Source organism: Eupeodes corollae, chromosome 2, assembly GCF_945859685.1.
Source record: "Eupeodes corollae chromosome 2, idEupCoro1.1, whole genome shotgun sequence".
NCBI lineage: Eukaryota > Metazoa > Arthropoda > Insecta > Diptera > Syrphidae > Eupeodes > Eupeodes corollae.
Genome location: NC_079148.1, coordinates 99,388,763 through 99,415,555, shown reverse-complemented (window position 1 = coordinate 99,415,555; position 26,793 = coordinate 99,388,763). Strand labels below are relative to the sequence as shown.

The window sequence follows — 26,793 nt, the reverse complement described above, 5'->3', positions numbered from 1 at the left end:
GACCCCAGGTAAGCATTTCGTTGACGTGTTGGAAAATTGCAAAACACAGGAAAAGGAAGGATTATTACATTTTTCACGAATATAATTGTGGACTCTATGTGAATGGGGCCTTAAAGATTCAAGAAATCAAAAATACCATTTTACTTTTCTCTTTTATAAACTTCTAAAAATATGTAAATCGTAAGGCAAAATGCGTAAAGTTTCTTATTAATTATGAAAAAATTATGCGTGAATGGAATTCTTCATAAAATCAAACCCTTAATCATATAATATCAGAATGCCTTCATATTTTCTATGGATTTGATCAACAAATTAATGTGAACAAGATTATGAGAAGAAAATACAATTTACTTTATAAACATTATTTTTTTTTTTAGGAAAATACATAACTATAACATTTCTAGTACAATATTGGAAATGAGTTATATTTATTAGTTTTAATATGCAGTCTCAGTAACAGGAGCTGTTTTCATGATTCAAGGTATAAAACTATGATATCTATTGATATTTATTCTCATATTCAATTTGATGAAGTGCCTCGGGAGCACATAATTTTCCCTATGAAAGTAAAAATGAATGTTATATTGCTCGATTTATGAACATCTTGGAAAAATACTCATGCCCAAGTAGTAAAATTACTCAAATCATGATTGTTTAATGGATTGGACATTTTTAGTGAGTAGCCACCATTTAAACAGAGTCCAATAAACAAAAAAATTAATGTTTCTGAACAGGCCCAATTCCCTGTGGTGAGTTTAGAATTTGTGTGAAGAGTATGTATCTCATACATAGAACGTAAGATCGCATACCTACACTCTTATGTTCCAGTCTTAAACCATAGGAATAGAACATTGAGTGTAGGAATGCATACATAGAAAAAATTTCGTGTATGTATGGATACATACTTTGTAGGAATACGTGCATATTTTACATGTATTATTATGAAACTACCGTTGTTTTTAGGTAACGCCATCGAATTATTTCCAGATTGTTCCAATTTACCGTTTTATTTTCTTCAATCGCGTCGGATATATATTTCGGTAGCAATGTAGCATTAGCTTGGCATTTTCATTTGGTCAAGAGTAGAAAGTGGTTCGTTTGCGTTTCGACCTCGTGGATTTAAAAATTAATTGTGAATTGTGAATTAGAAACGAAAATTAAAATAAGAAAAGAAATTAACAAGGCGGAATTAATATATTCAGGTAATTTATTTAGAAAAAAACAGATATTTTATTGCATTTAGAGTAGGTAACAAATATTCATATTTCATTTTTTTTACTTCATTTAGAACGAAAAATAAATTGTGAATTGTGAACTGGAAAATCAAAATTAGAAAAAGGAACTCCCCAAATAAGAAATTGTGAACTGGAAAATCAAAATTAGAAAAAGGAACTCCCCAAATAAGTAAGCGGAATTAATATATTCATGTAAGTTAATTAAAAAAACATATTTTATTGCATTTAGAGTAGGTTACAAATATTCATATTTCAATTTTTTTACTTCATTTTGAATTTGTTTGAATTTACTAATCAGAATCTAGGGCTCCACAAAAGGAGATTATGCGAAACAGAATACAATTTATTTGAAATATTGTATTTTGTGATCATTATTTTGAAAACAGATATTTTATGGCATTTAGAGTAGGTTACAAATATTCATATTTGAATTTTTCTTACTTCATTTGGAATTAAAAGTTAATTGTGAATTGTGAACTGGAATTTTTTTACTTCATTTAGAATTTGCTTGAATTTGCTAATCAGAATCTAGGGCTCCACAAAAGGAGATTTTGCGAAACAGAATACAATTTATTTGAAATATTGTATTTTGTGATCATTATTTTGAAAACAGATATTTTAATGCATTTAGAGTAGGTTACAAATAATCATTTTTCAATTTTTCTTACTTCATTTAGAATTTGTTTGAATTTACTAATCAGAATCTAGGGCTCCACAAAAGGAGATTATGCGAAACAGAATACAATTTATTTGAAATATTGTATTTTGTGATCATTATTTTGAAAACAGATATTTTAATGCATTTAGAGTAGGTTACAAATATTCATATTTCATTTTTTTTACTTCATTTAGAACGAAAAATTAATTGTGAATTGTGAACTGGAAAATCAAAATTAGAAAAAGGAACTCCCCAAATAAGAAATTGTGAACTGGAAAATCAAAATTAGAAAAAGGAACTCCCCAAATAAGTAAGTGGAATTAATATATTCATGTAAGTTAATTAAAAAAACATATTTTATTGCATTTAGAGTAGGTTACAAATATTCATATTTCAATTTTTTTACTTCATTTTGAATTTGTTTGAATTTACTAATCAGAATCTAGGGCTCCACAAAAGGAGATTATGCGAAACAGAATACAATTTATTTGAAATATTGTATTTTGTGATCATTATTTTGAAAACAGATATTTTATGGCATTTAGAGTAGGTTACAAATATTCATATTTGAATTTTTCTTACTTCATTTGGAATTAAAAGTTAATTGTGAATTGTGAATTGGAATTTTTTTACTTCATTTAGAATTTGCTTGAATTTGCTAATCAGAATCTAGGGCTCCACAAAAGGAGATTTTGCGAAACAGAATACAATTTATTTGAAATATTGTATTTTGTGATCATTATTTTGAAAACAGATATTTTATGGCATTTAGAGTAGGTTACAAATATTCATTTTCCAATTTTTCTTACTTCATTTAGAATTTGTTTGACTTTACTAATCAGAATCTAGGGCTCCAAAAAAGGAGATTATGCGAAACAGAATACAATTTATTTGAAATATTGTATTTTGTGATCATTATTTTGAAAACAGATATTTTAATGCATTTAGAGTAGGTTACAAATATTCATATTTCATTTTTTTTACTTCATTTAGAACGAAAAATTAATTGTGAATTGTGAACTGGAAAATCAAAATTAGAAAAAAGAACTCCCCAAATAAGAAATTGTGAACTGGAAAATCAAAATTAGAAAAAGGAACTCCCCAAATAAGTAAGCGGAATTAATATATTCATGTAAGTTAATTAAAAAAACATATTTTATTGCATTTAGAGTAGGTTACAAATATTCATATTTCAATTTTTTTACTTCATTTTGAATTTGTTTGAATTTACTAATCAGAATCTAGGGCTCCACAAAAGGAGATTATGCGAAACAGAATACAATTTATTTGAAATATTGTATTTTGTGATCATTATTTTGAAAACAGATATTTTATGGCATTAAGAGTAGGTTACAAATATTCATATTTGAATTTTTCTTACTTCATTTGGAATTAAAAGTTAATTGTGAATTGTGAACTGGAATTTTTTTACTTCATTTAGAATTTGCTTGAATTTGCTAATCAGAATCTAGGGCTCCACAAAAGGAGATTTTGCGAAACAGAATACAATTTATTTGAAATATTGTATTTTGTGATCATTATTTTGAAAAGAGATATTTTAATGCATTTAGAGTAGGTTACAAATATTCATTTTTCAATTTTTCTTACTTCATTTTGAATTTGTTTGAATTTACTTATCAGAATCTAGGACTCCACAAAAGGAGATTATGCGAAACAGAATACAATTTATTTGAAATATTGTATTTTGTGATCATTATTTTGAAAACAGATATTTTAATGCATTTAGAGTAGGTTACAAATATTCATTTTTCAATTTTTCTTACTTCATTTAGAATTTGTTTGAATTTTACTAATCAGAATCTAGGGCTCCACAAAAGGAGATTATGCGAAACAGAATACAATTTATTTGAAATATTGTATTTTGTGATCATTATTTTGAAAACAGATATTTTAATGCATTTAGAGTAGGTAACAAATATTCATATTTCAATTTTTTTACTTCATTTTGAATTTGTTTGAATTTACTAATCAAAATCTAGGGCTCCACAAAAGGAGATTATGCGAAACAGAATACAATTTATTTGAAATATTGTATTTTGTGATCATTATTTTGAAAACAGATATTTTATGGCATTTAGAGTAGGTTACAAATATTCATATTTGAATTTTTCTTACTTCATTTGGAATTAAAAGTTAATTGTGAATTGTGAATTGGAATTTTTTTACTTCATTTAGAATTTGCTTGAATTTGCTAATCAGAATCTAGGGCTCCACAAAAGGAGATTTTGCGAAACAGAATACAATTTATTTGAAATATTGTATTTTGTGATCATTATTTTGAAAACAGATATTTTATGGCATTTAGAGTAGGTTACAAATATTCATATTTGAATTTTTCTTACTTCATTTGGAATTAAAAGTTAATTGTGAATTGTGAATTGGAATTTTTTTACTTCATTTAGAATTTGCTTGAATTTGCTAATCAGAATCTAGGGCTCCACAAAAGGAGATTTTGCGAAACAGAATACAATTTATTTGAAATATTGTATTTTGTGATCATTATTTTGAAAACAGATATTTTAATGCATTTAGAGTAGGTAACAAATATTCATATTTCAATTTTTTTACTTCATTTTGAATTTGTTTGAATTTACTAATCAAAATCTAGGGCTCCACAAAAGGAGATTATGCGAAACAGAATACAATTTATTTGAAATATTGTATTTTGTGATCATTATTTTGAAAACAGATATTTTATGGCATTTAGAGTAGGTTACAAATATTCATATTTGAATTTTTCTTACTTCATTTGGAATTAAAAGTTAATTGTGAATTGTGAATTGGAATTTTTTTACTTCATTTAGAATTTGCTTGAATTTGCTAATCAGAATCTAGGGCTCCACAAAAGGAGATTTTGCGAAACAGAATACAATTTATTTGAAATATTGTATTTTGTGATCATTATTTTGAAAACAGATATTTTAATGCATTTAGAGTAGGTTACAAATAATCATTTTTCAATTTTTCTTACTTCATTTAGAATTTGTTTGAATTTACTAATCAGAATCTAGGGCTCCACAAAAGGAGATTATGCGAAACAGAATACAATTTATTTGAAACATTGTATTTTGTGATCATTATTTTGAAAACAGATATTTTAATGCATTTAGAGTAGGTTACAAATATTCATATTTCATTTTTTTTACTTCATTTAGAACGAAAAATTAATTGTGAATTGTGAACTGGAAAATCAAAATTAGAAAAAGGAACTCCCCAAATAAGAAATTGTGAACTGGAAAATCAAAATTAGAAAAAGGAACTCCCCAAATAAGTAAGCGGAATTAATATATTCATGTAAGTTAATTAAAAAAACATATTTTATTGCATTTAGAGTAGGTTACAAATATTCATATTTCAATTTTTTTACTTCATTTTGAATTTGTTTGAATTTACTAATCAGAATCTAGGGCTCCACAAAAGGAGATTATGCGAAACAGAATACAATTTATTTGAAATATTGTATTTTGTGATCATTATTTTGAAAACAGATATTTTATGGCATTAAGAGTAGGTTACAAATATTCATATTTGAATTTTTCTTACTTCATTTGGAATTAAAAGTTAATTGTGAATTGTGAACTGGAATTTTTTTACTTCATTTAGAATTTGCTTGAATTTGCTAATCAGAATCTAGGGCTCCACAAAAGGAGATTTTGCGAAACAGAATACAATTTATTTGAAATATTGTATTTTGTGATCATTATTTTGAAAACAGATATTTTAATGCATTTAGAGTAGGTTACAAATAATCATTTTTCAATTTTTCTTACTTCATTTAGAATTTGTTTGAATTTACTAATCAGAATCTAGGGCTCCACAAAAGGAGATTATGCGAAACAGAATACAATTTATTTGAAACATTGTATTTTGTGATCATTATTTTGAAAACAGATATTTTAATGCATTTAGAGTAGGTTACAAATATTCATATTTCATTTTTTTTACTTCATTTAGAACGAAAAATTAATTGTGAATTGTGAACTGGAAAATCAAAATTAGAAAAAGGAACTCCCCAAATAAGAAATTGTGAACTGGAAAATCAAAATTAGAAAAAGGAACTCCCCAAATAAGTAAGCGGAATTAATATATTCATGTAAGTTAATTAAAAAAACATATTTTATTGCATTTAGAGTAGGTTACAAATATTCATATTTCAATTTTTTTACTTCATTTTGAATTTGTTTGAATTTACTAATCAGAATCTAGGGCTCCACAAAAGGAGATTATGCGAAACAGAATACAATTTATTTGAAATATTGTATTTTGTGATCATTATTTTGAAAACAGATATTTTATGGCATTAAGAGTAGGTTACAAATATTCATATTTGAATTTTTCTTACTTCATTTGGAATTAAAAGTTAATTGTGAATTGTGAACTGGAATTTTTTTACTTCATTTAGAATTTGCTTGAATTTGCTAATCAGAATCTAGGGCTCCACAAAAGGAGATTTTGCGAAACAGAATACAATTTATTTGAAATATTGTATTTTGTGATCATTATTTTGAAAAGAGATATTTTAATGCATTTAGAGTAGGTTACAAATATTCATTTTTCAATTTTTCTTACTTCATTTTGAATTTGTTTGAATTTACTTATCAGAATCTAGGACTCCACAAAAGGAGATTATGCGAAACAGAATACAATTTATTTGAAATATTGTATTTTGTGATCATTATTTTGAAAACAGATATTTTAATGCATTTAGAGTAGGTTACAAATATTCATTTTCCAATTTTTCTTACTTCATTTAGAATTTGTTTGACTTTACTAATCAGAATCTAGGGCTCCAAAAAAGGAGATTATGCGAAACAGAATACAATTTATTTGAAATATTGTATTTTGTGATCATTATTTTGAAAACAGATATTTTAATGCATTTAGAGTAGGTTACAAATATTCATATTTCATTTTTTTTACTTCATTTAGAACGAAAAATTAATTGTGAATTGTGAACTGGAAAATCAAAATTAGAAAAAGGAACTCCCCAAATAAGAAATTGTGAACTGGAAAATCAAAATTAGAAAAAGGAACTCCCCAAATAAGTAAGCGGAATTAATATATTCATGTAAGTTAATTAAAAAAACATATTTTATTGCATTTAGAGTAGGTTACAAATATTCATATTTCAATTTTTTTACTTCATTTTGAATTTGTTTGAATTTACTAATCAGAATCTAGGGCTCCACAAAAGGAGATTATGCGAAACAGAATACAATTTATTTGAAATATTGTATTTTGTGATCATTATTTTGAAAACAGATATTTTATGGCATTAAGAGTAGGTTACAAATATTCATATTTGAATTTTTCTTACTTCATTTGGAATTAAAAGTTAATTGTGAATTGTGAACTGGAATTTTTTTACTTCATTTAGAATTTGCTTGAATTTGCTAATCAGAATCTAGGGCTCCACAAAAGGAGATTTTGCGAAACAGAATACAATTTATTTGAAATATTGTATTTTGTGATCATTATTTTGAAAAGAGATATTTTAATGCATTTAGAGTAGGTTACAAATATTCATTTTTCAATTTTTCTTACTTCATTTTGAATTTGTTTGAATTTACTTATCAGAATCTAGGACTCCACAAAAGGAGATTATGCGAAACAGAATACAATTTATTTGAAATATTGTATTTTGTGATCATTATTTTGAAAACAGATATTTTAATGCATTTAGAGTAGGTTACAAATATTCATTTTTCAATTTTTCTTACTTCATTTAGAATTTGTTTGAATTTTACTAATCAGAATCTAGGGCTCCACAAAAGGAGATTATGCGAAACAGAATACAATTTATTTGAAATATTGTATTTTGTGATCATTATTTTGAAAACAGATATTTTAATGCATTTAGAGTAGGTAACAAATATTCATATTTAAATTTTTTTACTTCATTTTGAATTTGTTTGAATTTACTAATCAGAATCTAGGGCTCCACAAAAGGAGATTATGCGAAACAGAATACAATTTATTTGAAATATTGTATTTTGTGATCATTATTTTGAAAACAGATATTTTATGGCATTAAGAGTAGGTTACAAATATTCATATTTGAATTTTTCTTACTTCATTTGGAATTAAAAGTTAATTGTGAATTGTGAACTGGAATTTTTTTACTTCATTTAGAATTTGCTTGAATTTGCTAATCAGAATCTAGGGCTCCACAAAAGGAGATTTTGCGAAACAGAATACAATTTATTTGAAATATTGTATTTTGTGATCATTATTTTGAAAAGAGATATTTTAATGCATTTAGAGTAGGTTACAAATATTCATTTTTCAATTTTTCTTACTTCATTTTGAATTTGTTTGAATTTACTTATCAGAATCTAGGACTCCACAAAAGGAGATTATGCGAAACAGAATACAATTTATTTGAAATATTGTATTTTGTGATCATTATTTTGAAAACAGATATTTTAATGCATTTAGAGTAGGTTACAAATATTCATTTTTCAATTTTTCTTACTTCATTTAGAATTTGTTTGAATTTTACTAATCAGAATCTAGGGCTCCACAAAAGGAGATTATGCGAAACAGAATACAATTTATTTGAAATATTGTATTTTGTGATCATTATTTTGAAAACAGATATTTTAATGCATTTAGAGTAGGTAACAAATATTCATATTTCAATTTTTTTACTTCATTTTGAATTTGTTTGAATTTACTAATCAAAATCTAGGGCTCCACAAAAGGAGATTATGCGAAACAGAATACAATTTATTTGAAATATTGTATTTTGTGATCATTATTTTGAAAACAGATATTTTATGGCATTTAGAGTAGGTTACAAATATTCATATTTGAATTTTTCTTACTTCATTTGGAATTAAAAGTTAATTGTGAATTGTGAATTGGAATTTTTTTACTTCATTTAGAATTTGCTTGAATTTGCTAATCAGAATCTAGGGCTCCACAAAAGGAGATTTTGCGAAACAGAATACAATTTATTTGAAATATTGTATTTTGTGATCATTATTTTGAAAACAGATATTTTAATGCATTTAGAGTAGGTTACAAATAATCATTTTTCAATTTTTCTTACTTCATTTAGAATTTGTTTGAATTTACTAATCAGAATCTAGGGCTCCACAAAAGGAGATTATGCGAAACAGAATACAATTTATTTGAAACATTGTATTTTGTGATCATTATTTTGAAAACAGATATTTTAATGCATTTAGAGTAGGTTACAAATATTCATATTTCATTTTTTTTACTTCATTTAGAACGAAAAATTAATTGTGAATTGTGAACTGGAAAATCAAAATTAGAAAAAGGAACTCCCCAAATAAGAAATTGTGAACTGGAAAATCAAAATTAGAAAAAGGAACTCCCCAAATAAGTAAGTGGAATTAATATATTCATGTAAGTTAATTAAAAAAACATATTTTATTGCATTTAGAGTAGGTTACAAATATTCATATTTCAATTTTTTTACTTCATTTTGAATTTGTTTGAATTTACTAATCAGAATCTAGGGCTCCACAAAAGGAGATTATGCGAAACAGAATACAATTTATTTGAAATATTGTATTTTGTGATCATTATTTTGAAAACAGATATTTTATGGCATTTAGAGTAGGTTACAAATATTCATATTTGAATTTTTCTTACTTCATTTGGAATTAAAAGTTAATTGTGAACTGGAATTTTTTTACTTCATTTAGAATTTGCTTGAATTTGCTAATCAGAATCTAGGGCTCCACAAAAGGAGATTTTGCGAAACAGAATACAATTTATTTGAAATATTGTATTTTGTGATCATTATTTTAAAAAGAGATATTTTAATGCATTTAGAGTAGGTTACAAATATTCATTTTTCAATTTTTCTTACTTCATTTTGAATTTGTTTGAATTTACTTATCAGAATCTAGGGCTCCACAAAAGGAGATTTTGCGAAACAGAATACAATTTATTTGAAATATTGTATTTTGTGATAATTATTTTGAAAACAGATATTTTAATGCATTTAGAGTAGGTTACAAATATTCATTTTTCAATTTTTCTTACTTCATTTAGAATTTGTTTGAATTTTACTAATCAGAATCTAGGGCTCCACAAAAGGAGATTATATGCGAAACAGAATACACTTTACTTATTTACATTTGGTCACGAGAAGTAAGTGGTTCGTCCTCGCCCTTGTAATAAAAGTTAATTGTGAATTGTGAATTGGAAAATCAAAATTAGTAAAAGGAAATACATAAGCGGAATTAATATATTCAGGTAAATTATTTGAAAAAAAACTAGGGCTCCACAAAAGGAGATTATGCGAAACAGAATACAATTTATTTGAAATATTGTATTTTGTGATCATTATTTTGAAAACAGATATTTTATGGCATTTAGAGTAGGTTACAAATATTCATATTTGAATTTTTCTTACTTCATTTGGAATTAAAAGTTAATTGTGAATTGTGAACTGGAATTTTTTTACTTCATTTAGAATTTGCTTGAATTTGCTAATCAGAATCTAGGGCTCCACAAAAGGAGATTTTGCGAAACAGAATACAATTTATTTGAAATATTGTATTTTGTGATCATTATTTTGAAAAGAGATATTTTAATGCATTTAGAGTAGGTTACAAATATTCATTTTTCAATTTTTCTTACTTCATTTTGAATTTGTTTGAATTTACTTATCAGAATCTAGGGCTCCACAAAAGGAGATTTTGCGAAACAGAATACAATTTATTTGAAATATTGTATTTTGTGATAATTATTTTGAAAACAGATATTTTAATGCATTTAGAGTAGGTTACAAATATTCATTTTTCAATTTTTCTTACTTCATTTAGAATTTGTTTGAATTTTACTAATCAGAATCTAGGGCTCCACAAAAGGAGATTATATGCGAAACAGAATACACTTTACTTATTTACATTTGGTCACGAGAAGTAAGTGGTTCGTCCTCGCCCTTGTAATAAAAGTTAATTGTGAATTGTGAATTGGAAAATCAAAATTAGTAAAAGGAAATACATAAGCGGAATTAATATATTCAGGTAAATTATTTGAAAAAAAACTAGGGCTCCACAAAAGGAGATTATGCGAAACAGAATACAATTTATTTGAAATATTGTATTTTGTGATAATTATTTTGAAAACAGATATTTTAATGCATTTAGAGTAGGTAACAATTATTCATAAAACAAAATGCTGATGTTCCAAAATACCCTTACATTTTCCCTTTTTTAACAGGTTGTTGCTTTAATTATTGGTAACTTTAAGGTTCTACCAGGCTGTTGTTTTTGTTAGTTGGGAGCTGTTGATTAATTTAAGGTAAATTGCACACGTATGTACATATGCATGGATATATTTTCCAAAAAAATCAATAACCTTAAAAAATAGAGATGCTTTAAAATTCGCTTATATTTTCTCTATTCTAACAGGTTGTGGCTTTAATTAGTTGGGAACTTCAATTAAGTTCATTAGCTATATCAAACCGTCAGAAACTTCAGGAATCTTTTTATCTTTTAGTTTATATTCATAATATTATATTTCTTTAGCTTCTTCGCCAAAATGCTTTGTTTTGTCTGCAACAATAAGTGTACAAATTTTTCATTACTCATGCATCACCTTAAAAAGAGACATAATCTTAATTGCTCTAGTACTTATCGTTGCCTTGAATGTAATTTATTGTTTGATAACTCCTCAAGTTATAAAAGACATATGCTACGATTACATTCCACTTTAAACATTTCAAATTCTAACGAATTTCAAGCACAGGCGTGTAGTATTAAACCGGAAGATTCAAATAGAGTAACTACTTCCTCAGAACAATCTAGTTGTATCAACGTAAAAGGTATAAGCGTCGAAGAGAAACTAGTTCTTCCATCCTCATTGTCATCATGTCAAAAGTCCAAAAAAGAGAATTTCGACGAAGAAATAAAAAATATGCGCGAAAGTGCGTTTAAATTTTCTTTATCATTACATACAAATGACAATTTCTCTAGAAAAGATGTAGTAAACATTCAAAAAAGTGTATCCACTCAAATTGTCGCACCCTTGCTCCAAATCTTTGATAGCTTTTCTAAAACTAGAATTTGTCATGACCATGAGGCTTTAAATGAAATTTCAACTTTAATTAGTTCTTGTAAACACCTGTTTGATGACTGTGCATCCGATTATCTCTTATTACAAAAACTTAAAAAGAGTGGATACATGAATGATGTTGAAGAGTTTGTTATAAATAACGAAATGGAAACGGTTTTTCATTGCGGAGAGTTATCTTTGGACGAAAACTTAACTAAAGGCGTCGTTCTTCCATTAAGATCCCAGTTTAAACTTTTGTTTGAGACAAACAATTTTCTTAAAGCCATGTTACAGTACATGGAAATGTTGGAAAAAAGTGATAGAATTAGAAGCTTTATCAATGGGGAGTTATGGAAAGAAAAGGTCAAAATGTACCCAAATAAGTTATTAGTTCCTTACTTCTTATATGGGGATGATTTTGAAATTAATAATCCTCTTGGATCCCATTCTTCAGTTCATTCAGTATGTAACTTTTATTATTCCTTTCCGTGTATGCCTATTAAAGAGTCTAAATTGGATAATGTATTTTTAGCTGCTGTAATAAGAACAAGAGATATGAAAAAATTTGGTAATAGTAAATGCTTAGTCCCTTTAGTAAATGAGTTGAAATTTCTTGAACAAGAAGGGCTTTCTATTGAGGCATCTGATGGTCAAGTATATCGCATTCATTTTATTTTAGGCTTGGTTTTAGGTGATAACTTAGGACTTAACTCAATAATGGGTTTTAACAAATCGTTCTCTGGCGTATTTTGCAGGTTTTGTCGATTAGATAAAGATAAATGTAAAACAATGTGTTTTGAGGATCCCAATAAAATGCGAAATATACTTAATTATAATGAAGATGTCCTACAAAATAATAACCAATTAACTGGCATATCAAGCTTTTGTCCATTTAATGCAATCCCTTCATTTCATGCCATTGAAAACTACAGTGTTGATGTAATGCATGACTTGTTTGAGGGTATATGCCACTATGATCTTTGCCATATCTTATTAAATTTTATACAAATAAAGAAATACTTTTCGTTTCGGAAACAAACGTTTGAATATGGTCCTCATGAAATAGGCAATATATCAAATGAAATATCACAGACACATCTCCAAAAGCGACATTTACGCATGTCTGCAAGGGAAATGCTTTGTTTTATTCAATACCTTCCAATCATGATTGGTGATCTAGTTCCAATAGATGATGATGTTTGGCATTTTTTGTTGAATTTAATAGAAATAATTGATTTAACGTTATGCTTTGAAATAAATGACTTTTCTATTTCTTCTTTAAAGAACAAAATACAACTACACCATGAGCAGTACCTTTTACTTTTCAAAGATAGTTTAAAACCTAAGTTTCATATTCTCACTCATTATCCTACGATTTTAAAAAAATCAGGTCCACCTAGAAATTTTTGGTGCTTTAAATATGAGGCCAAACATAAAAATTTCAAAATTTACTCACGTGCTATTACTTCCAGAAAAAATATTTGTCTAACATTGGCCAAAAAATTTCAACTAGGTTTTGCAAACAAGATTTTAAATTCTAATGATGATGACGACAAACATGAATTTTTTAAAGAAAACAAAATTAAAACTGGTTTTTCTTCTTTAATAAGCAAAAAAATGGGTATCCAGGAAGAAAACTTAGAATATTTAAGTAAGACTGAAATCAATGGCTATAAATTTCAAACTGGTTATTACGTATCCAAACTCTTAAATGATTATAAAATTTTCGTCATAGTAGCTTTAGTCCAACATCTAAAAAAAATTGTTCTTTTTTGTCAGGAAGTAAGTGAAGTACTCTATGATCCCCATTTTACTGCATATGATATAAATCCTTCTATATTAGGAAAATATTCTATTATTGATCCCGATGAAATTGTTGGGCCGCCAATAACAGCTATAAAAACAGCTAAAGGTAGAATTATGATTCGAATAAAAGATTACACTTTACAAGAGATAGACAAATATAAAGCAACTGACGAGTTTGATACTGAAATTAAATCCAGATGCAGTTGAATCTTTTTAGAACAACAATTCTATTGTGCATACAAGCCAATCATTTTCAAAAGGTTCGGAAGCACTCTACATGAATATCAAACTGTAAGGATGCTTATCAGTGGTACCACTTTAAACTTAATATAACATATCGTGATATGTATGCCACCTAAATGCAAGGACCAGCTGACTCCATTTTCTTAATTTGAGATAACTGGGTTTTCTGGAAAAAAGGAAGTCTGAGAAAAATGTGAATATGTTTTTTGCATTTTTTTTAAATTACGAAAATCAAGTTAACTGGTTCTTGCATTCAGGTGACGATATGTATATTCCCCTGCTTAGTTGTTCTTTTAAATAAAAAAAATAAATAAAAAAATAGAGAATGTTTTCAAATTTAATGCAATTCTACGAAGATTAATTGAACTACAAAAAAAGGGGATATACACTAATTATACAGTTCTATATTATTAGTTCTGAATATTTTCTAAAAAAAACTTTAGGTTTCAGAATGGATACAAACAATTATATATCATTGGAACAACCCTCAACTTCTGCGGAGGCCGGGGAAGAACAAATAATTTATACAATTATACAGATGAGTCGCAGTCCCAGTTGGAAATAAAAGAACTTCTGGGCAGTTGGAATCTTGGACACCTGACAGATTTGTTTATCTGTAAGTCAAATTATTTTTTTCAATTATCAATTATAGCCTAGTTAGTAGTTCCTTTTCAAAAAAAACTAAAATTGTAAATACCGATTTTCTATCTGTTTTATGCGTTATATTATAAATATGATAACCAATGCCAAAAAGGCTTTCCTTGGGAACTATTAAATAAACTGGAGGCCTTAAAAGTTTTGCAATTTTTCGATCCGAAATTGTAAGAAAAATACTTACATACATTCACATTTATTTGATTTATTATGATCCTGATCAATTTTTCAATAGATCTTGTGCAATGCATAAGATATAATTTAAAAGATGCTATGGAAAGGCACAAAAAAATAATATTTTGACCCATGTACATTGACCTGTGTTATTGTTGTCTAGTAGCACAATCACATGTGTTTTCATGTAGCACATCAATATTTGGTCGAATTTCGATTACATATTGAATTTTTTAATAGCATATGCTTAAACAAACTGAATGACTTATTCATTTTTCAACAGCTGAGCGCATAACAGTTGAAGTGCTTAAAATTTTAAAGGAAAAACATTTTCCTATGCTTTTCAAAAACAGTTCAGTTGGAGATCTGGCAATGTTTGAACACAAGTTAATGGAGTGGAGATCCTCTCTAGGTATCGGAGAGCAGCAAATTGATATGTTTACCTTGCGGGAAAATTCATGCAGCTCATCATTTTCATCTTCGCCAACGTCGTCAATAAGAGAAGATTAAAAATTAAAGAAAGAGATATAGCAGGCGCAGATGGGCCTGCTATATCTCTTTCTTTAATTTTAAAAAACTCACCAAAGGCGAGAGACATAGAAAAATTCTATGAACAAAACTTCAAGCTTCAGGATATACATCGACAGGCGTTGATCACATTAATATGTGAATATTTTATCGACAACCATCTTCATTTGAATTTATACACTAGCTACATGCTAGAGGAACAAATATTGCAAAGATTCAAAGGGGAAAAGCTTGAGTTTTACCGCACTGGTAAAAGAGGTAAAATATATGCCAAGTTTTGCAATTCGAAGACCTCCTCTAGATTGGCTGTTAAAAGATCTATCTTTCCTAAAGCTGAAAATGCTGAAGTAACTGAGAAATCAAAGAAAAAACATTTGATGGAATTCAGTAAGTTTTTTTTATTTCTTTTTAAGAAATTAACATTTCAAAAAATTTAAAAACGGTCTTATACAGTGATGGATTAAACAATAGGAACATTTTTATAGTTCTCAATTATTTAAAAAAAAAACTGTTTTTTAAATATTTTTTCATATTTTTTTTTTTATTGTACGACTTATTTTAACGAGTTCATCTCTATTTTCTGATTTTTCACCAGAGCCAGAGATTTTTTTACAATTGTCATAAGCACCAGTTTGATGATAGTTTTCCTCAAAGTTTGGGAACAATGTACTTTGCGACCTACATAATATGTTGTGTTAATTCTTGAGAATTCTTGAAAATTATAATTATTTAATTTCCAAAAAAATAGAGACTAATTGTTAAGGTATCCCTACTGGTCTTATGGCTTTGTCCTTCACTGTATATTTAAGTTGTATCAACTCCGGAACTCTCTTAAGGTTTTGGGATGATTTTAAAATCATACCGGAATCGAATATTACACCTTCACCTCCACATAAATTTAAAGCTAGCCTAAAATGTAACAGATATTATTTACAATTTTTTAAATTATCTTTCTTCACCTTCATTTTGCCATCAGCTCCGGAAGTTGATGCAGAAGAGTGTATTAGGAGCATCAAATATGATAACTTGTCAACTTCAGAGTTCGACAGCTGTTGGCAAGCTTGTAGCCAATTTAGACTGGATCAAATATATAAAGAGACAACTTTACACACCATTTTTGAGGAATGGCCGGATTACAAGAAGCCAGGAGGTTATCGTTTGGTAAGCTTTAATTTCAAGAAATTATATTGAAACTATGAACCTAAAAAAAATATTATCTTAAGATTGACAAGGATTTTGGGGTTGTTTTTCGAAATTCCCCAGGAGTTCTTTTGAAGTATCCAGAGCAGGCTGGCAATCTGAGAAAGTTTTTACTAGATGAAGATCACCTGCGAGACAAAAATTTACGAAATATGGTGAACCAAATTGACGAAAATGATATTAAAACTGGTAAGATTTTTAGAGTTTTATAGGTATTTAACAACAATGGTAGTATGTACTTGAAATTTCATGTTTTACTTTTTCGTAAAGCGAGACATTTCATCTTTTAGTTGTTTTTTTTTTTTTATATTTCGGTTTGAAACATAATGCTGTATGTGTTTGGGGATTTCCAATCAAATCCCGGTAACTAAGGAATTCATTTCTCTGAGCTGCGGTGAGCTGGCAGATAATGGATTGAGATACTGATAGATACGCACATTTCTGTAAATTAAAAGTTCCTAACCTTACCTTCCTTTGAATTCTAACTCAGAAATATTTTTTCAAGTAATTTTTTATAATTACTTATCACACCACTAACGTTTTCATAAATTAAAATTTAATTCAATAAAATCCTTAAAATCTTTGCCCTTGGTTTAAGATTTAATGTGTTTTTTTCGTTTTCTTATAGATAGTGCAGCAGTAAAATTATTTTGGTGTCTCCACGGCTATTTGATACCAACACAAAAGGGCAGCCGGAAAGATAACTCTGGAAAAAGTAGTACTGTAAGGTTTACTATTAAAAGCTCTCAAGAGGCTTTCCTTTTTATTGGGTCCAGCGTACAAGAACTCGATGACCATATAGCATTTTTGAAAAGCAAGTCAGAAAATATACAACCATTTATACTTGCCGTTGGGGATAAGGATTTTGAAAACTTTTCGAACTACTACGTTTACCTTGATGGTATTAAGTTCGTGTTTTCAAATTTTTTGAGAGCAATTGATATATGTTTCAAGTGCTTCAACTTGTTTAATTTGGAGTATCCGTTAGCGTGCTCACAATTATGGACATTTATTGAGCACTACTTCTACGAGCTCAACATTTCTAAAACAAAATCCCCTAAAATGTATTTACTCATCGAAGCGTTAAGAAAAAGGTGATTAATTTATTTATAAATTCATTTTTCACTTCATGATTATGAGCGATTTTTTATATTTGTAATATGTATGCTTTTAATTCTTTTTTTGTTAATGATAATTTAAATAAAACAACTTCAAAAAAATAACTATTTAAAATACAAATTTAATTCTTTTGTTTTTCTTTTCATTATAACAGCGCTCTGACTCAAGATGATGAAGTTGCAGATTCAGAAGCCGGCCTCGGATATATTTAATTAAGTTTTATATACATATGTACACATATTAATTTTTGTTAATTGTTTAATTAGAATCAATTATAAATTATTTTATTTAAAATGTTAAATTTTAAGTGTTAAATACTTTCTTTCTATTATAAATTATTTTAATATAAAATATATTATGGGCTTGTATAAGTTTAAAATGTTAAATTAATTCTTTTTATTGAACTAAATTTATTTGAGAAAATGTTTCAGGTGTGGCACGAATTTCAATTATATACGTATACCTACTGAATGACGTAAGGTATAAATTATATTTATTTGGGGAACAAAAGTAAGTATAGTTTTGGAAGAAATCCACTTTAGATTTCAAAAACCTTGAGCTATTTATTTATTATACATTTCGACAATGCTCTATGAAATAATTTTATAGTTTATTAAAAATGGAACAAAATTCTGCTTTCAATTTTAGATGACTTCAGCTTCCTTCTTGATACGAGTACAAAACTTTAAGGAGATATAGGAACATTTGATGCATCCATTGAGGCTATGTAAGTTGAATGAATAATATAATTTTTTCTTTATTTTTATAAATATTTAGCCATAATACGTATGCATTTTTTAAAAATTTTATGAAACTTATAACTTTTATGAAACCTAAAATATTTTTTCTAAGCTTTTGTGTCGGCAGTCATTATTCCTATGTAAGCATTTTATGAATAATATAATCTTTCTTTATTTTCATAAATATTTAGTCATAAAACTTAAGCTTTATGCAAACATTTTATGACAAGATATTCAGAAAAATAATGACCGATTTATATTTTTCATGAAGGCAGCACATAGTTTTAAGGAATGCAGTCATAAAATCTAGGGAAATAATTTTGGGTTTTATGTAAAGGATTCATAAATTTTATGAAAAATTCATGCGTTTTCTGAATAGGTATTTATAAAATTAAAGACTGATTCATATTTTTCATGAATGCTATACATAGTTCTTAGGGATGCATTCATAAAATCTAGGGACAGAATTTCGGGTTTTATGTATAGATTCATATTTTTCATGTATGATATACATACATTTTAGGAATGCATTCATAAAATCTAGGGACAGAATTTTGGGTTTTATGTATAGATTCATATTTTTCATGTATGCTATACATAGATTTTAGGAATGCATTCATAAAATCTAGGGACAGAATTTTGGGTTTTATGTATAGATTCATATTTTTCATGTATGCTATACATAGATTTTAGGAATGCATTCATAAAATCTAGGGACAGAATTTTGGGTTTTATGTATAGATTCATATTTTTCATTTATGGTGTACATAGGTTTTAGGAATGCATTCATAAAATCTAGGGACAGAATTTCGGGTTTTATGTATAAATTCATATTTTTCATGTATGATATACATACATTTTAGGAATGCATTCATAAAATCTAGGGACAGAATTTTGGGTTTTATGTATAGATTCATATTTTTCATGTATGCTATACATAGATTTTAGGAATGCATTCATAAAACCTAGGGACAGAATTTTGGGTTTTATGTATAGATTCATATTTTTTATGTATGGTGTACATAGATTTTAGGAATGCATTCATAAAATCTAGGGACAGAATTTTGGGTTTTATGTATAAATTCATATTTTTCATGTATGATATACATACATTTTAGGAATGCATTCATAAAATCTAGGAACAGAAGTTTGGGTTTTATGTATAGATTCATATTTTTTATGTATGCTGTACATAGTTTTTAGGAATGCATTCATAAAATCTAGGCACATATTCATAAGTTCTATGTATAGCAATTGCATAAAAATCACATTGCATGAACGTAATTCCTGTAACTTAAGTATGCAAACATTGGATTTAGGAATATCAAATACCTACATTTTATGAATGAATCCTACATCGTAAGAATCGTTCCTACTCGTAGGAATGAATTCATACAATTATACCTAAATTACATGAACGCGATGTTTAGCTCGTTTTTTATGTATTTTTACATGAAAAACAGGCACATATTCATGAAAATCATGTACCTTTTTGGTTCAGTGAAGTCCTACCGCTTTCTTGTTCTTAAGAGCTTTAATTGCGCAACGATCTCATCTATACTGGGAGCTGCGGTGCGGATTCAGGAACTTCAGAAGGTATCGGCTGCACGTTGTTTGCAAACACTCGGTTTAAAACCGAGGAAAAGTGTCCTTTCCACCTTCTGATTTGCTCATCCACTGAACTTATCACAGTACAGTACCGTCTACTTCTTTCACCAGATGTTGCTTTGAGCTGCGTGTACCGGTCCGCTCTTTGGTTATTCTGTAAACGGTCCTGCTGTCGCACCTGTTTGCAGCATCTTCTGCTTGTTGCGCCAATGCGTTGATGTAGTTACGCTTGTCGCGGCGCACACTGCGGTGAACCTCTCTCTTTTTCATGCGATACGAGGACTCCAGCTCGTTTCTATCTTCCTTTTGTCTATATTCTTAACCGTTTGCGTTCGTTGATCCTTGCCCAAGATTCTTCTGAAAGCCAAGTGTTGTTGCTTTCTTTTTTCCGGACGACTATTCTGTCAGCACCTGAAATATAATCATTTTTTCACAGCATTCCAATGGTGTTTGATGTCGTCATCTACGAGTACTCTGATGCAGATTGTTCTCATTTCGTGTGACAGGTGATCCTTAAATTGTGGGATCCTTTAGTCTGGCGGCGTTGAATTTGGGGGCTCATGTTGTTCTGTTGGATCTTCGAACTGTAGATGTACGCAATGTTAGGGTAGCTATCATTAAGTGGTGGTCACGGGTAAGTCCCATACCGGCGCCTCTTCTGTTTTTACTAAATTTACTTAATTTAATAAAAAACATTGTTACCAACACTATGTAATTTTTTTTTTTTTTAACATTAAAAACATAGTAAACATTTATTTTCGACTCAAATGTGACGAGAACCAATGAGAATATGAACTTCAAAATTATATTGAGTTGAATATCAAGGGAATAGAAAAATAGATACTGACTTCTAAGTTGTTTCATGTTACATAAATATTGCTGTAAATGTATTGTAATATTTAAAGACAGTGTTTTCCTAAACAAATATACATACTAACTTAATTCCTCGAAAACATCTCTACAGAAAACAGCTTAAGCCTAAATTTTTGATTGTATGTTTACTCCTTCAATTTCTCTTAAAAATGGATTTGACTTTTTTCAAAAAATACAATTTGAACATTCTGGTGGGTTATCAGTTATGACCCCCACAGGAAGATAATTTGTTTGTTTTTTTTTCTCGTAGGAATTCCCCCCATTATATTTGGAATTAATATTTTTTTGTATATGGAAATATAATTCGAATTTTACTTCATTAAACTTTCTTGCTAAAGGTACTACTTTTAACTGAAGACTGCATCAAGAACATTATATGAATCGGATATTCAGCCCTTTTACAAAAACACAGCACAAATTCATCAACTTGTGACCAGTGGACGATCAAGGGGAGGTCATATGACCCATAAAGCCTATACAGTCAACAAAGATTTTATCTAAGGATTTTTTAGTAATTTAACGACATTCACCAAAAAGCTGTTTTCTGTCAAAAATAACTCAAATTATTGTTTTCACTCATTGTAAAATTTAAAAAAAAAGCTTAAGTCATGCTTTAAATTATTTTCATAAAAGTTGTTTCTAAGAAATAGAGCAAGTATTCAGATTCTTAAGAAGAAATCTGGATTAACAAATCGTCAATTTAAAAATATGTGATTTTTTAAAACTTTATCTTAATTTTGTATTCTTAATTTGGCTTCTTTCTACAAGAAAAACATATTTTGGTATTGCTCCAGAAGGGTACCCTTCATAAAACCAATCAATAATCTTCTCTCTCTTGTCGATGATCAAATGATGAAATCGATGATAATTTTTGATGATCAAAAGTGTAATTTTTTTTTACTTTAAAATGATATTCGAACAAAAAATAAATTACATCTTAAATTATAGGAAATATTTTTAAACAGACTTTTTGACATAAGCTATTTGTAGCCATCCTGCCATACATTTTATATCTTTCAATATTGAATAAATTTAATTTTGAAGTGAATTTGTTTTGGATATAAATATATGAATGTTCCAAAAACAGCAAAAGTGATACTTTTGGTAAACTAATTCCTAACTAAAAAACATAATAAACGTTTCTTATTTATTGATATAAAAGCTTTAAATCTTTTGAGATTTGAAGTGATAGAAAAAAATTCTGATACGTGTAATTTGTGAATGCCACACAAAAGTTTCGTCCAAACATATTTGTTTACCTTAAAATGTTGTAATTTATTTTTTTTAGAGAAATTATGTACTTAAATGCACCTATATCCGCAAATTCAAGAACCAAGCATTTTCTCTCTACAATTTGTAAGTGTCTTTTGACTCCTTTAAGGTCAAAATACGAGTAAGCAGACTGATAGCGATATTATTAATAGACTCCCGAAAATTGAGTCTACATTGAAAAAAACAACGTCAAAAAAAGCCCGACATTTCTTCATATCAGATCGTCTCTCTTGAACTTTTACAGCATTCTTCGCATTAATAGAAATGGAAAAAAGAGGCTGGGATGCGACCCACACTGATAACTTCCCATCCCGTCTGTCGATTTGTCTTGCTTAAAAGTTAGTCTATATGTATTTTTACCAAATTTGCGCCCTATTTTTTGTAGATTTTATTTTTTATGAAAAAAACGGACTGTTGGATTTTTATATAAAAATTACTGAATATTGAAAACAATATTTTCTCTAAAATAAAATAAGTTTGAAGCCAATATTTTTAATTTTTGAAAAGCTATTTGAGCCGAAAGTAAATTTTTACCAAGTTTTAGTATTGTTTTTTTTTTAGAGTTTTATTTTTTGTAAAAAAACTGTCAATTCGAGTTTTTTAAAAATTTTACCAAATGTTGAAAACAATATTTCTTATAAGAAAAAATTAGTTAGAACCTATTATCTCAAAGTTTTTAAAAGATATTTGAGTCGGAAATCATTTTTTACGAACTTTTGTTAATTTTTTTTTCGGTTTTTAATTTTTTGTACAAAAACTGTCAAATCGATTTTTTTCAAACTTTAACTGAATGTTGACAGCAAGATGTTTTGAAATTTAAAAGTAAATTAAAGCCAATATCTCAAAGTTTTGAAAAGATATTTGAGAAGAAAATCAATTTTTACCAACTTTTATACATTTTTTTTAGGTTTTTATTTTTTGTAAAAAAAACTGTCAATTAGATTTTTCTCAAAATTTTATCAGATGTCAAAAACATTATTCTTCGCTGCACAAAATTGTTTTAGAGATGAAATCGTATTTGAGTCGTAAAATTTTGAAGGTGACAAATTTTTTTTTTCAGTTTTATTGATTTATAAAAAAAACCGTTATATTGATTTTTTTCAATAAATATACCTGTTTGGTATCACGTTTCAATATATTATATAAAATTTAATTCAAGTCTCTAGCGTTTTTGGTTCGTAATATATTTAAGGTTAACCAAAATTTTCTTCTTTTTTTCAAACTGCTATGGTAAAAAAACCACCCACGCAATTTTCTTGAGAGCCCTTTCTGCATCTTTCTGCCTTATCATCTGTATAACAAAATTTATTTGAAATCGATATCTCTCTTGGTTCTTGAGCTATGGACGACGAAAAAAACGTAGCGAACGTACGGACGTACAAACGTACGTACACACGCACGCACAGACATCTTTCTAAAAATCTTTTATTTCGACTCTAGGGACCTTGAAACGTCGAGAAATGTTAAAATTTTCAATTTGACAAATCGGACCCATAACAATAACTTCCTATGGGAAGTTAACAAGAAAAGTATGTTTTATTTTTCGAAAAAAGATGCGTTTCAAAACAATTTCTTACATTTCTGCGTGAAATGCACCAAAAACCCTCTAAACTGTTGTGTTTAAGCTCTTAAATATGGCATATTTTGAAAACTGTTTTAATCTTGGGAGTCATGCAAATTAAATAGTCAAATCATATCTTGCTGGACAACAGTGCTCTAATATTTTTAATAATTTGATATTTAAAGTTTCGATTTTACGAATTGAAATCTGTATATGTAAGGTTAAGTTACACATTATGTTATTTAAATGTTCATAGTCTCCTTTACAAAACAATAAAGAACATTTTTAAACGGTGAGTACTGTCTAATTCCTTGCTTCAGGCATTCTTTTATCTCTAAGGCTCAAGGCTGATAAGCCACCCTGTTATCTGCCATAGAATATGTTACAAAGGGTTTTCCGAACAGGCACCTCTTCGGGCACATGAGCTAGATGACCTGCTCACCGGTGCAAGTCGAGCTTTAATTTTGTCACGATGACTGCCTACATGTACATGTAGATTGTTTGACAAAATTATATTTAGTACATTAATCGGAATCGTCCTTTCTTACGTACGGGACCAACAGTTCTCCATACGAACTTAAACTTTTAGAGTCAATTATACCATTTATTTGTATGCTCTGTGGCCCATTATATTGCAAAAAAGGTTTCTAATAAAAAAAGACGGCGGCGGCGCCTATGATGCTTTAAAATTGACCTCACATAAAATCATTATCAAATTTAACAGTGAAAGTGATTCTGGAGTCTGGACTGGATTGTTGTGTCTTCTCACAAAGAATAAGGTGGAAAAAGACGAAACTCAAATAGCTATACCTACATTCTAATCAAATGACCTGTAGTAAAAAAACAAACACCCTGAAGCAATTTTATCAGTTTTTATAGTTCACCCAAATTAGAATGATTGTAGGATTTTATTATATCAGCTTATTAAATTTTAATTGTTATATAAAAATTAAATCTCTCATAATAACATAATTGTATTTTTTTTTTCCTAATTTTCTTCAATTTTCAGGTCATAATGTTGGCTTCCTTTTGATTCTCAAAACAATTTAAAATTTAATAATAATTGTATCTTCGGGACATTTCATGGTTAATCAATTTCGAAATTGAATAAAATAAAATTAAAAACAAAAAAACATCATGAACTTGGAGCATGCCATTGTAGTTTTGGAAATACTCACATTTCTACACGAAGCGTCATCAATTCAGGTGAGTCATAGTTTCCGTAAATAAAACTTCCGGTTATATGTATCGATGTATTTTTGTTTTTAGATCAATTTAGGTATATTTAGTTTCAATTGAAAATTTTTCATTTGTGGTTTTTGTATTTTTTGTTAAAATAAAATAATTGTTCTCATCGTTAAATTCTTTATGATCAATGCGCGAGAACAGAGCAACAGATTGACCTTCAATGGTTTTGTATTATATTCGTTGGCAGTTCGCAGTTCGCATTGTGCACAAATCATTTTATAACAAATTGTTTATAGGAATGTTCTAAATGTTCGTTCATAGATGTATCTGTCTTTTGACAATGAAACTGTCTGTTAATGAAAATGTTAATTTTGTAACAAATTTGTTTTTATAAATACTCATTTGTCAAAACAATTGGTCGCGCTACAGGGGTAAGGTTTTCAAATAATTGTATTATTTGACTCAAACAATATACAAAATAAAATACAGGCAAGAACAAAAAATATGGTCTTCAGTATATTTAAAATAAATTAGAGTATAACTTTATGGGAGAAACTAACAGTTTCGATTCTTGAAAAAATTGCTATAAAATATGGCCTACTATGACAATAAATCCCAGTTTTGTATTGACATATAAGCGACACAATACCATACCAACTATAATTGAATGGCTAATTTTACTATGCAGCCTTGTCCAAGAGTGTACAATATTAAGCCCAGTTTTTCAGTGCGAATTCATTCTAGTTTCAGAGTTAAACTCGAGTTAACTACTGGAATATGTTTTTCAGGCTATTATAATCTCGTAGTAAGCTCTGAGTTAACCCTTTAAATTTGGTGAGTAAACTCTGGTTTAAATACAAATTTTTTTGACAAATACTGAAATCGAATTTGAAATTTTTTTTTATTTCTTTTTGTGGAACACTGAATAATTTTTGGTTATATTCTGTGATGGGGGCTTATAAGAAATTTGAAGTTTAAATCTTTTGTGAAAAAGAAGATTTCGATAGATTTTTGACTTTCCAGAGATACCAAATTACTATAGCACTCATGAAGTTAGCACTTTAACTCGGAGTTAACTTAACACTAAAAAAACGGGCCTAAGCTTAGTATGAAATAAAAGGTTATAGTAGTAGTAAAATAAACATTTTATTTTTCATCAAAATAATTATTTATATCATGAGATACAGAGGTGAAACAATTCTGATATTTAATGTGAGGTATTGTTATAAGCTTTAAAATATAAGCTTGATTTGACAATCCACAGATTTAGAGATAATTTAATTTTAGTTCTTTGAAAACATCTTTTTTGTGTCGTATTTTATACTTTTATTATTACAGACAATTAAAAGGGAACAAAATTAATTTTAAAAAATTAATACGAGTAATAACTTTAAACCGTGGTTTCATAATAGTCGCAATGCTTTCATAAGCAGTGAAAAGTCTTCAATTAATATGTTAAAGAAATTGATACATTCTTTCACTATGAAACACATGTAACAAGTGAAAATTTAGATAAATTTGCAAAATATATCAATGGTTTTAAATTGGCTGAATGCGGCAATTAAGACACATACAAAATAACGAACATTTTAAAAATCACTAAACAATACAAAAATCTTTGCTTCAGAAAGAAATCTGAGTTTTAAAACCAGCAAGCCTATGCACTTGGTCAATCAAAAGATTCAAACAATTTTGGAAGGTGACAAAAGAAATAAATGGTTTCAAATAGGAACCAGTATATCCGTTGATGATCTTGCGAACCACTTCAAAAATATTCTACAAAACAAAACGCTCCTTATATTTTCGCATGGTGAACCTCTATTATCTGATGAGTTATTAGATAGTGAAATAACAGTGGCCGAAGTAAACCTT

At 28.0% G+C, this 26,793-nt stretch overlaps 3 protein-coding genes across 4 annotated transcripts in view; 2 read left to right on the top strand and 1 right to left on the bottom strand.

Moving 5' to 3' along the window:
- LOC129948348 (peptidoglycan-recognition protein SB1) overlaps positions 1 to 26,793 on the bottom strand; it is a 154,034-nt gene that overhangs the window by 87,088 nt on the left and 40,153 nt on the right. The gene's annotated exons all lie outside the window — the stretch shown is intronic.
- The window catches only part of LOC129948337 (coagulation factor XII), an 87,304-nt gene that overhangs the window by 27,882 nt on the left and 32,629 nt on the right, over positions 1 to 26,793 (top strand). For both annotated transcript variants that reach the window (XM_056059297.1, XM_056059296.1), the window contains exon 2: positions 24,743 to 24,939. Coding sequence is in view for 1 of the 2 variants with exons in the window: in XM_056059296.1 (XP_055915271.1) it covers positions 24,871 to 24,939 (69 nt within the window). In the remaining variant the exon portion in view is untranslated. The remainder of the gene's footprint in view (positions 1 to 24,742; positions 24,940 to 26,793) is intronic.
- Positions 15,385 to 18,051, top strand: LOC129948342 (uncharacterized). Its single transcript, XM_056059306.1, has 5 exons — positions 15,385 to 15,747; positions 16,337 to 16,521; positions 16,584 to 16,749; positions 17,189 to 17,654; positions 17,834 to 18,051. Exons 1-5 carry the CDS (start codon positions 15,549 to 15,551, stop codon positions 17,889 to 17,891), a joined length of 1,074 nt encoding a protein of 357 aa, XP_055915281.1. The 5' UTR covers positions 15,385 to 15,548; the 3' UTR covers positions 17,892 to 18,051.

Bases quoted from the DNA above. Each gene is read 5' to 3' on its own strand.
- LOC129948342 (XM_056059306.1), top strand. From the start codon at position 15,549: ATGCTAGAGGAACAAATATTGCAAAGATTCAAAGGGGAAAAGCTTGAG. The intron at 16,750-17,188 runs GTAAGATTTTTA...GTTTTCTTATAG, and splicing joins CGAAAATGATATTAAAACTG to ATAGTGCAGCAGTAAAATTA. The intron at 17,655-17,833 runs GTGATTAATTTA...TCATTATAACAG, and splicing joins ATCGAAGCGTTAAGAAAAAG to CGCTCTGACTCAAGATGATG.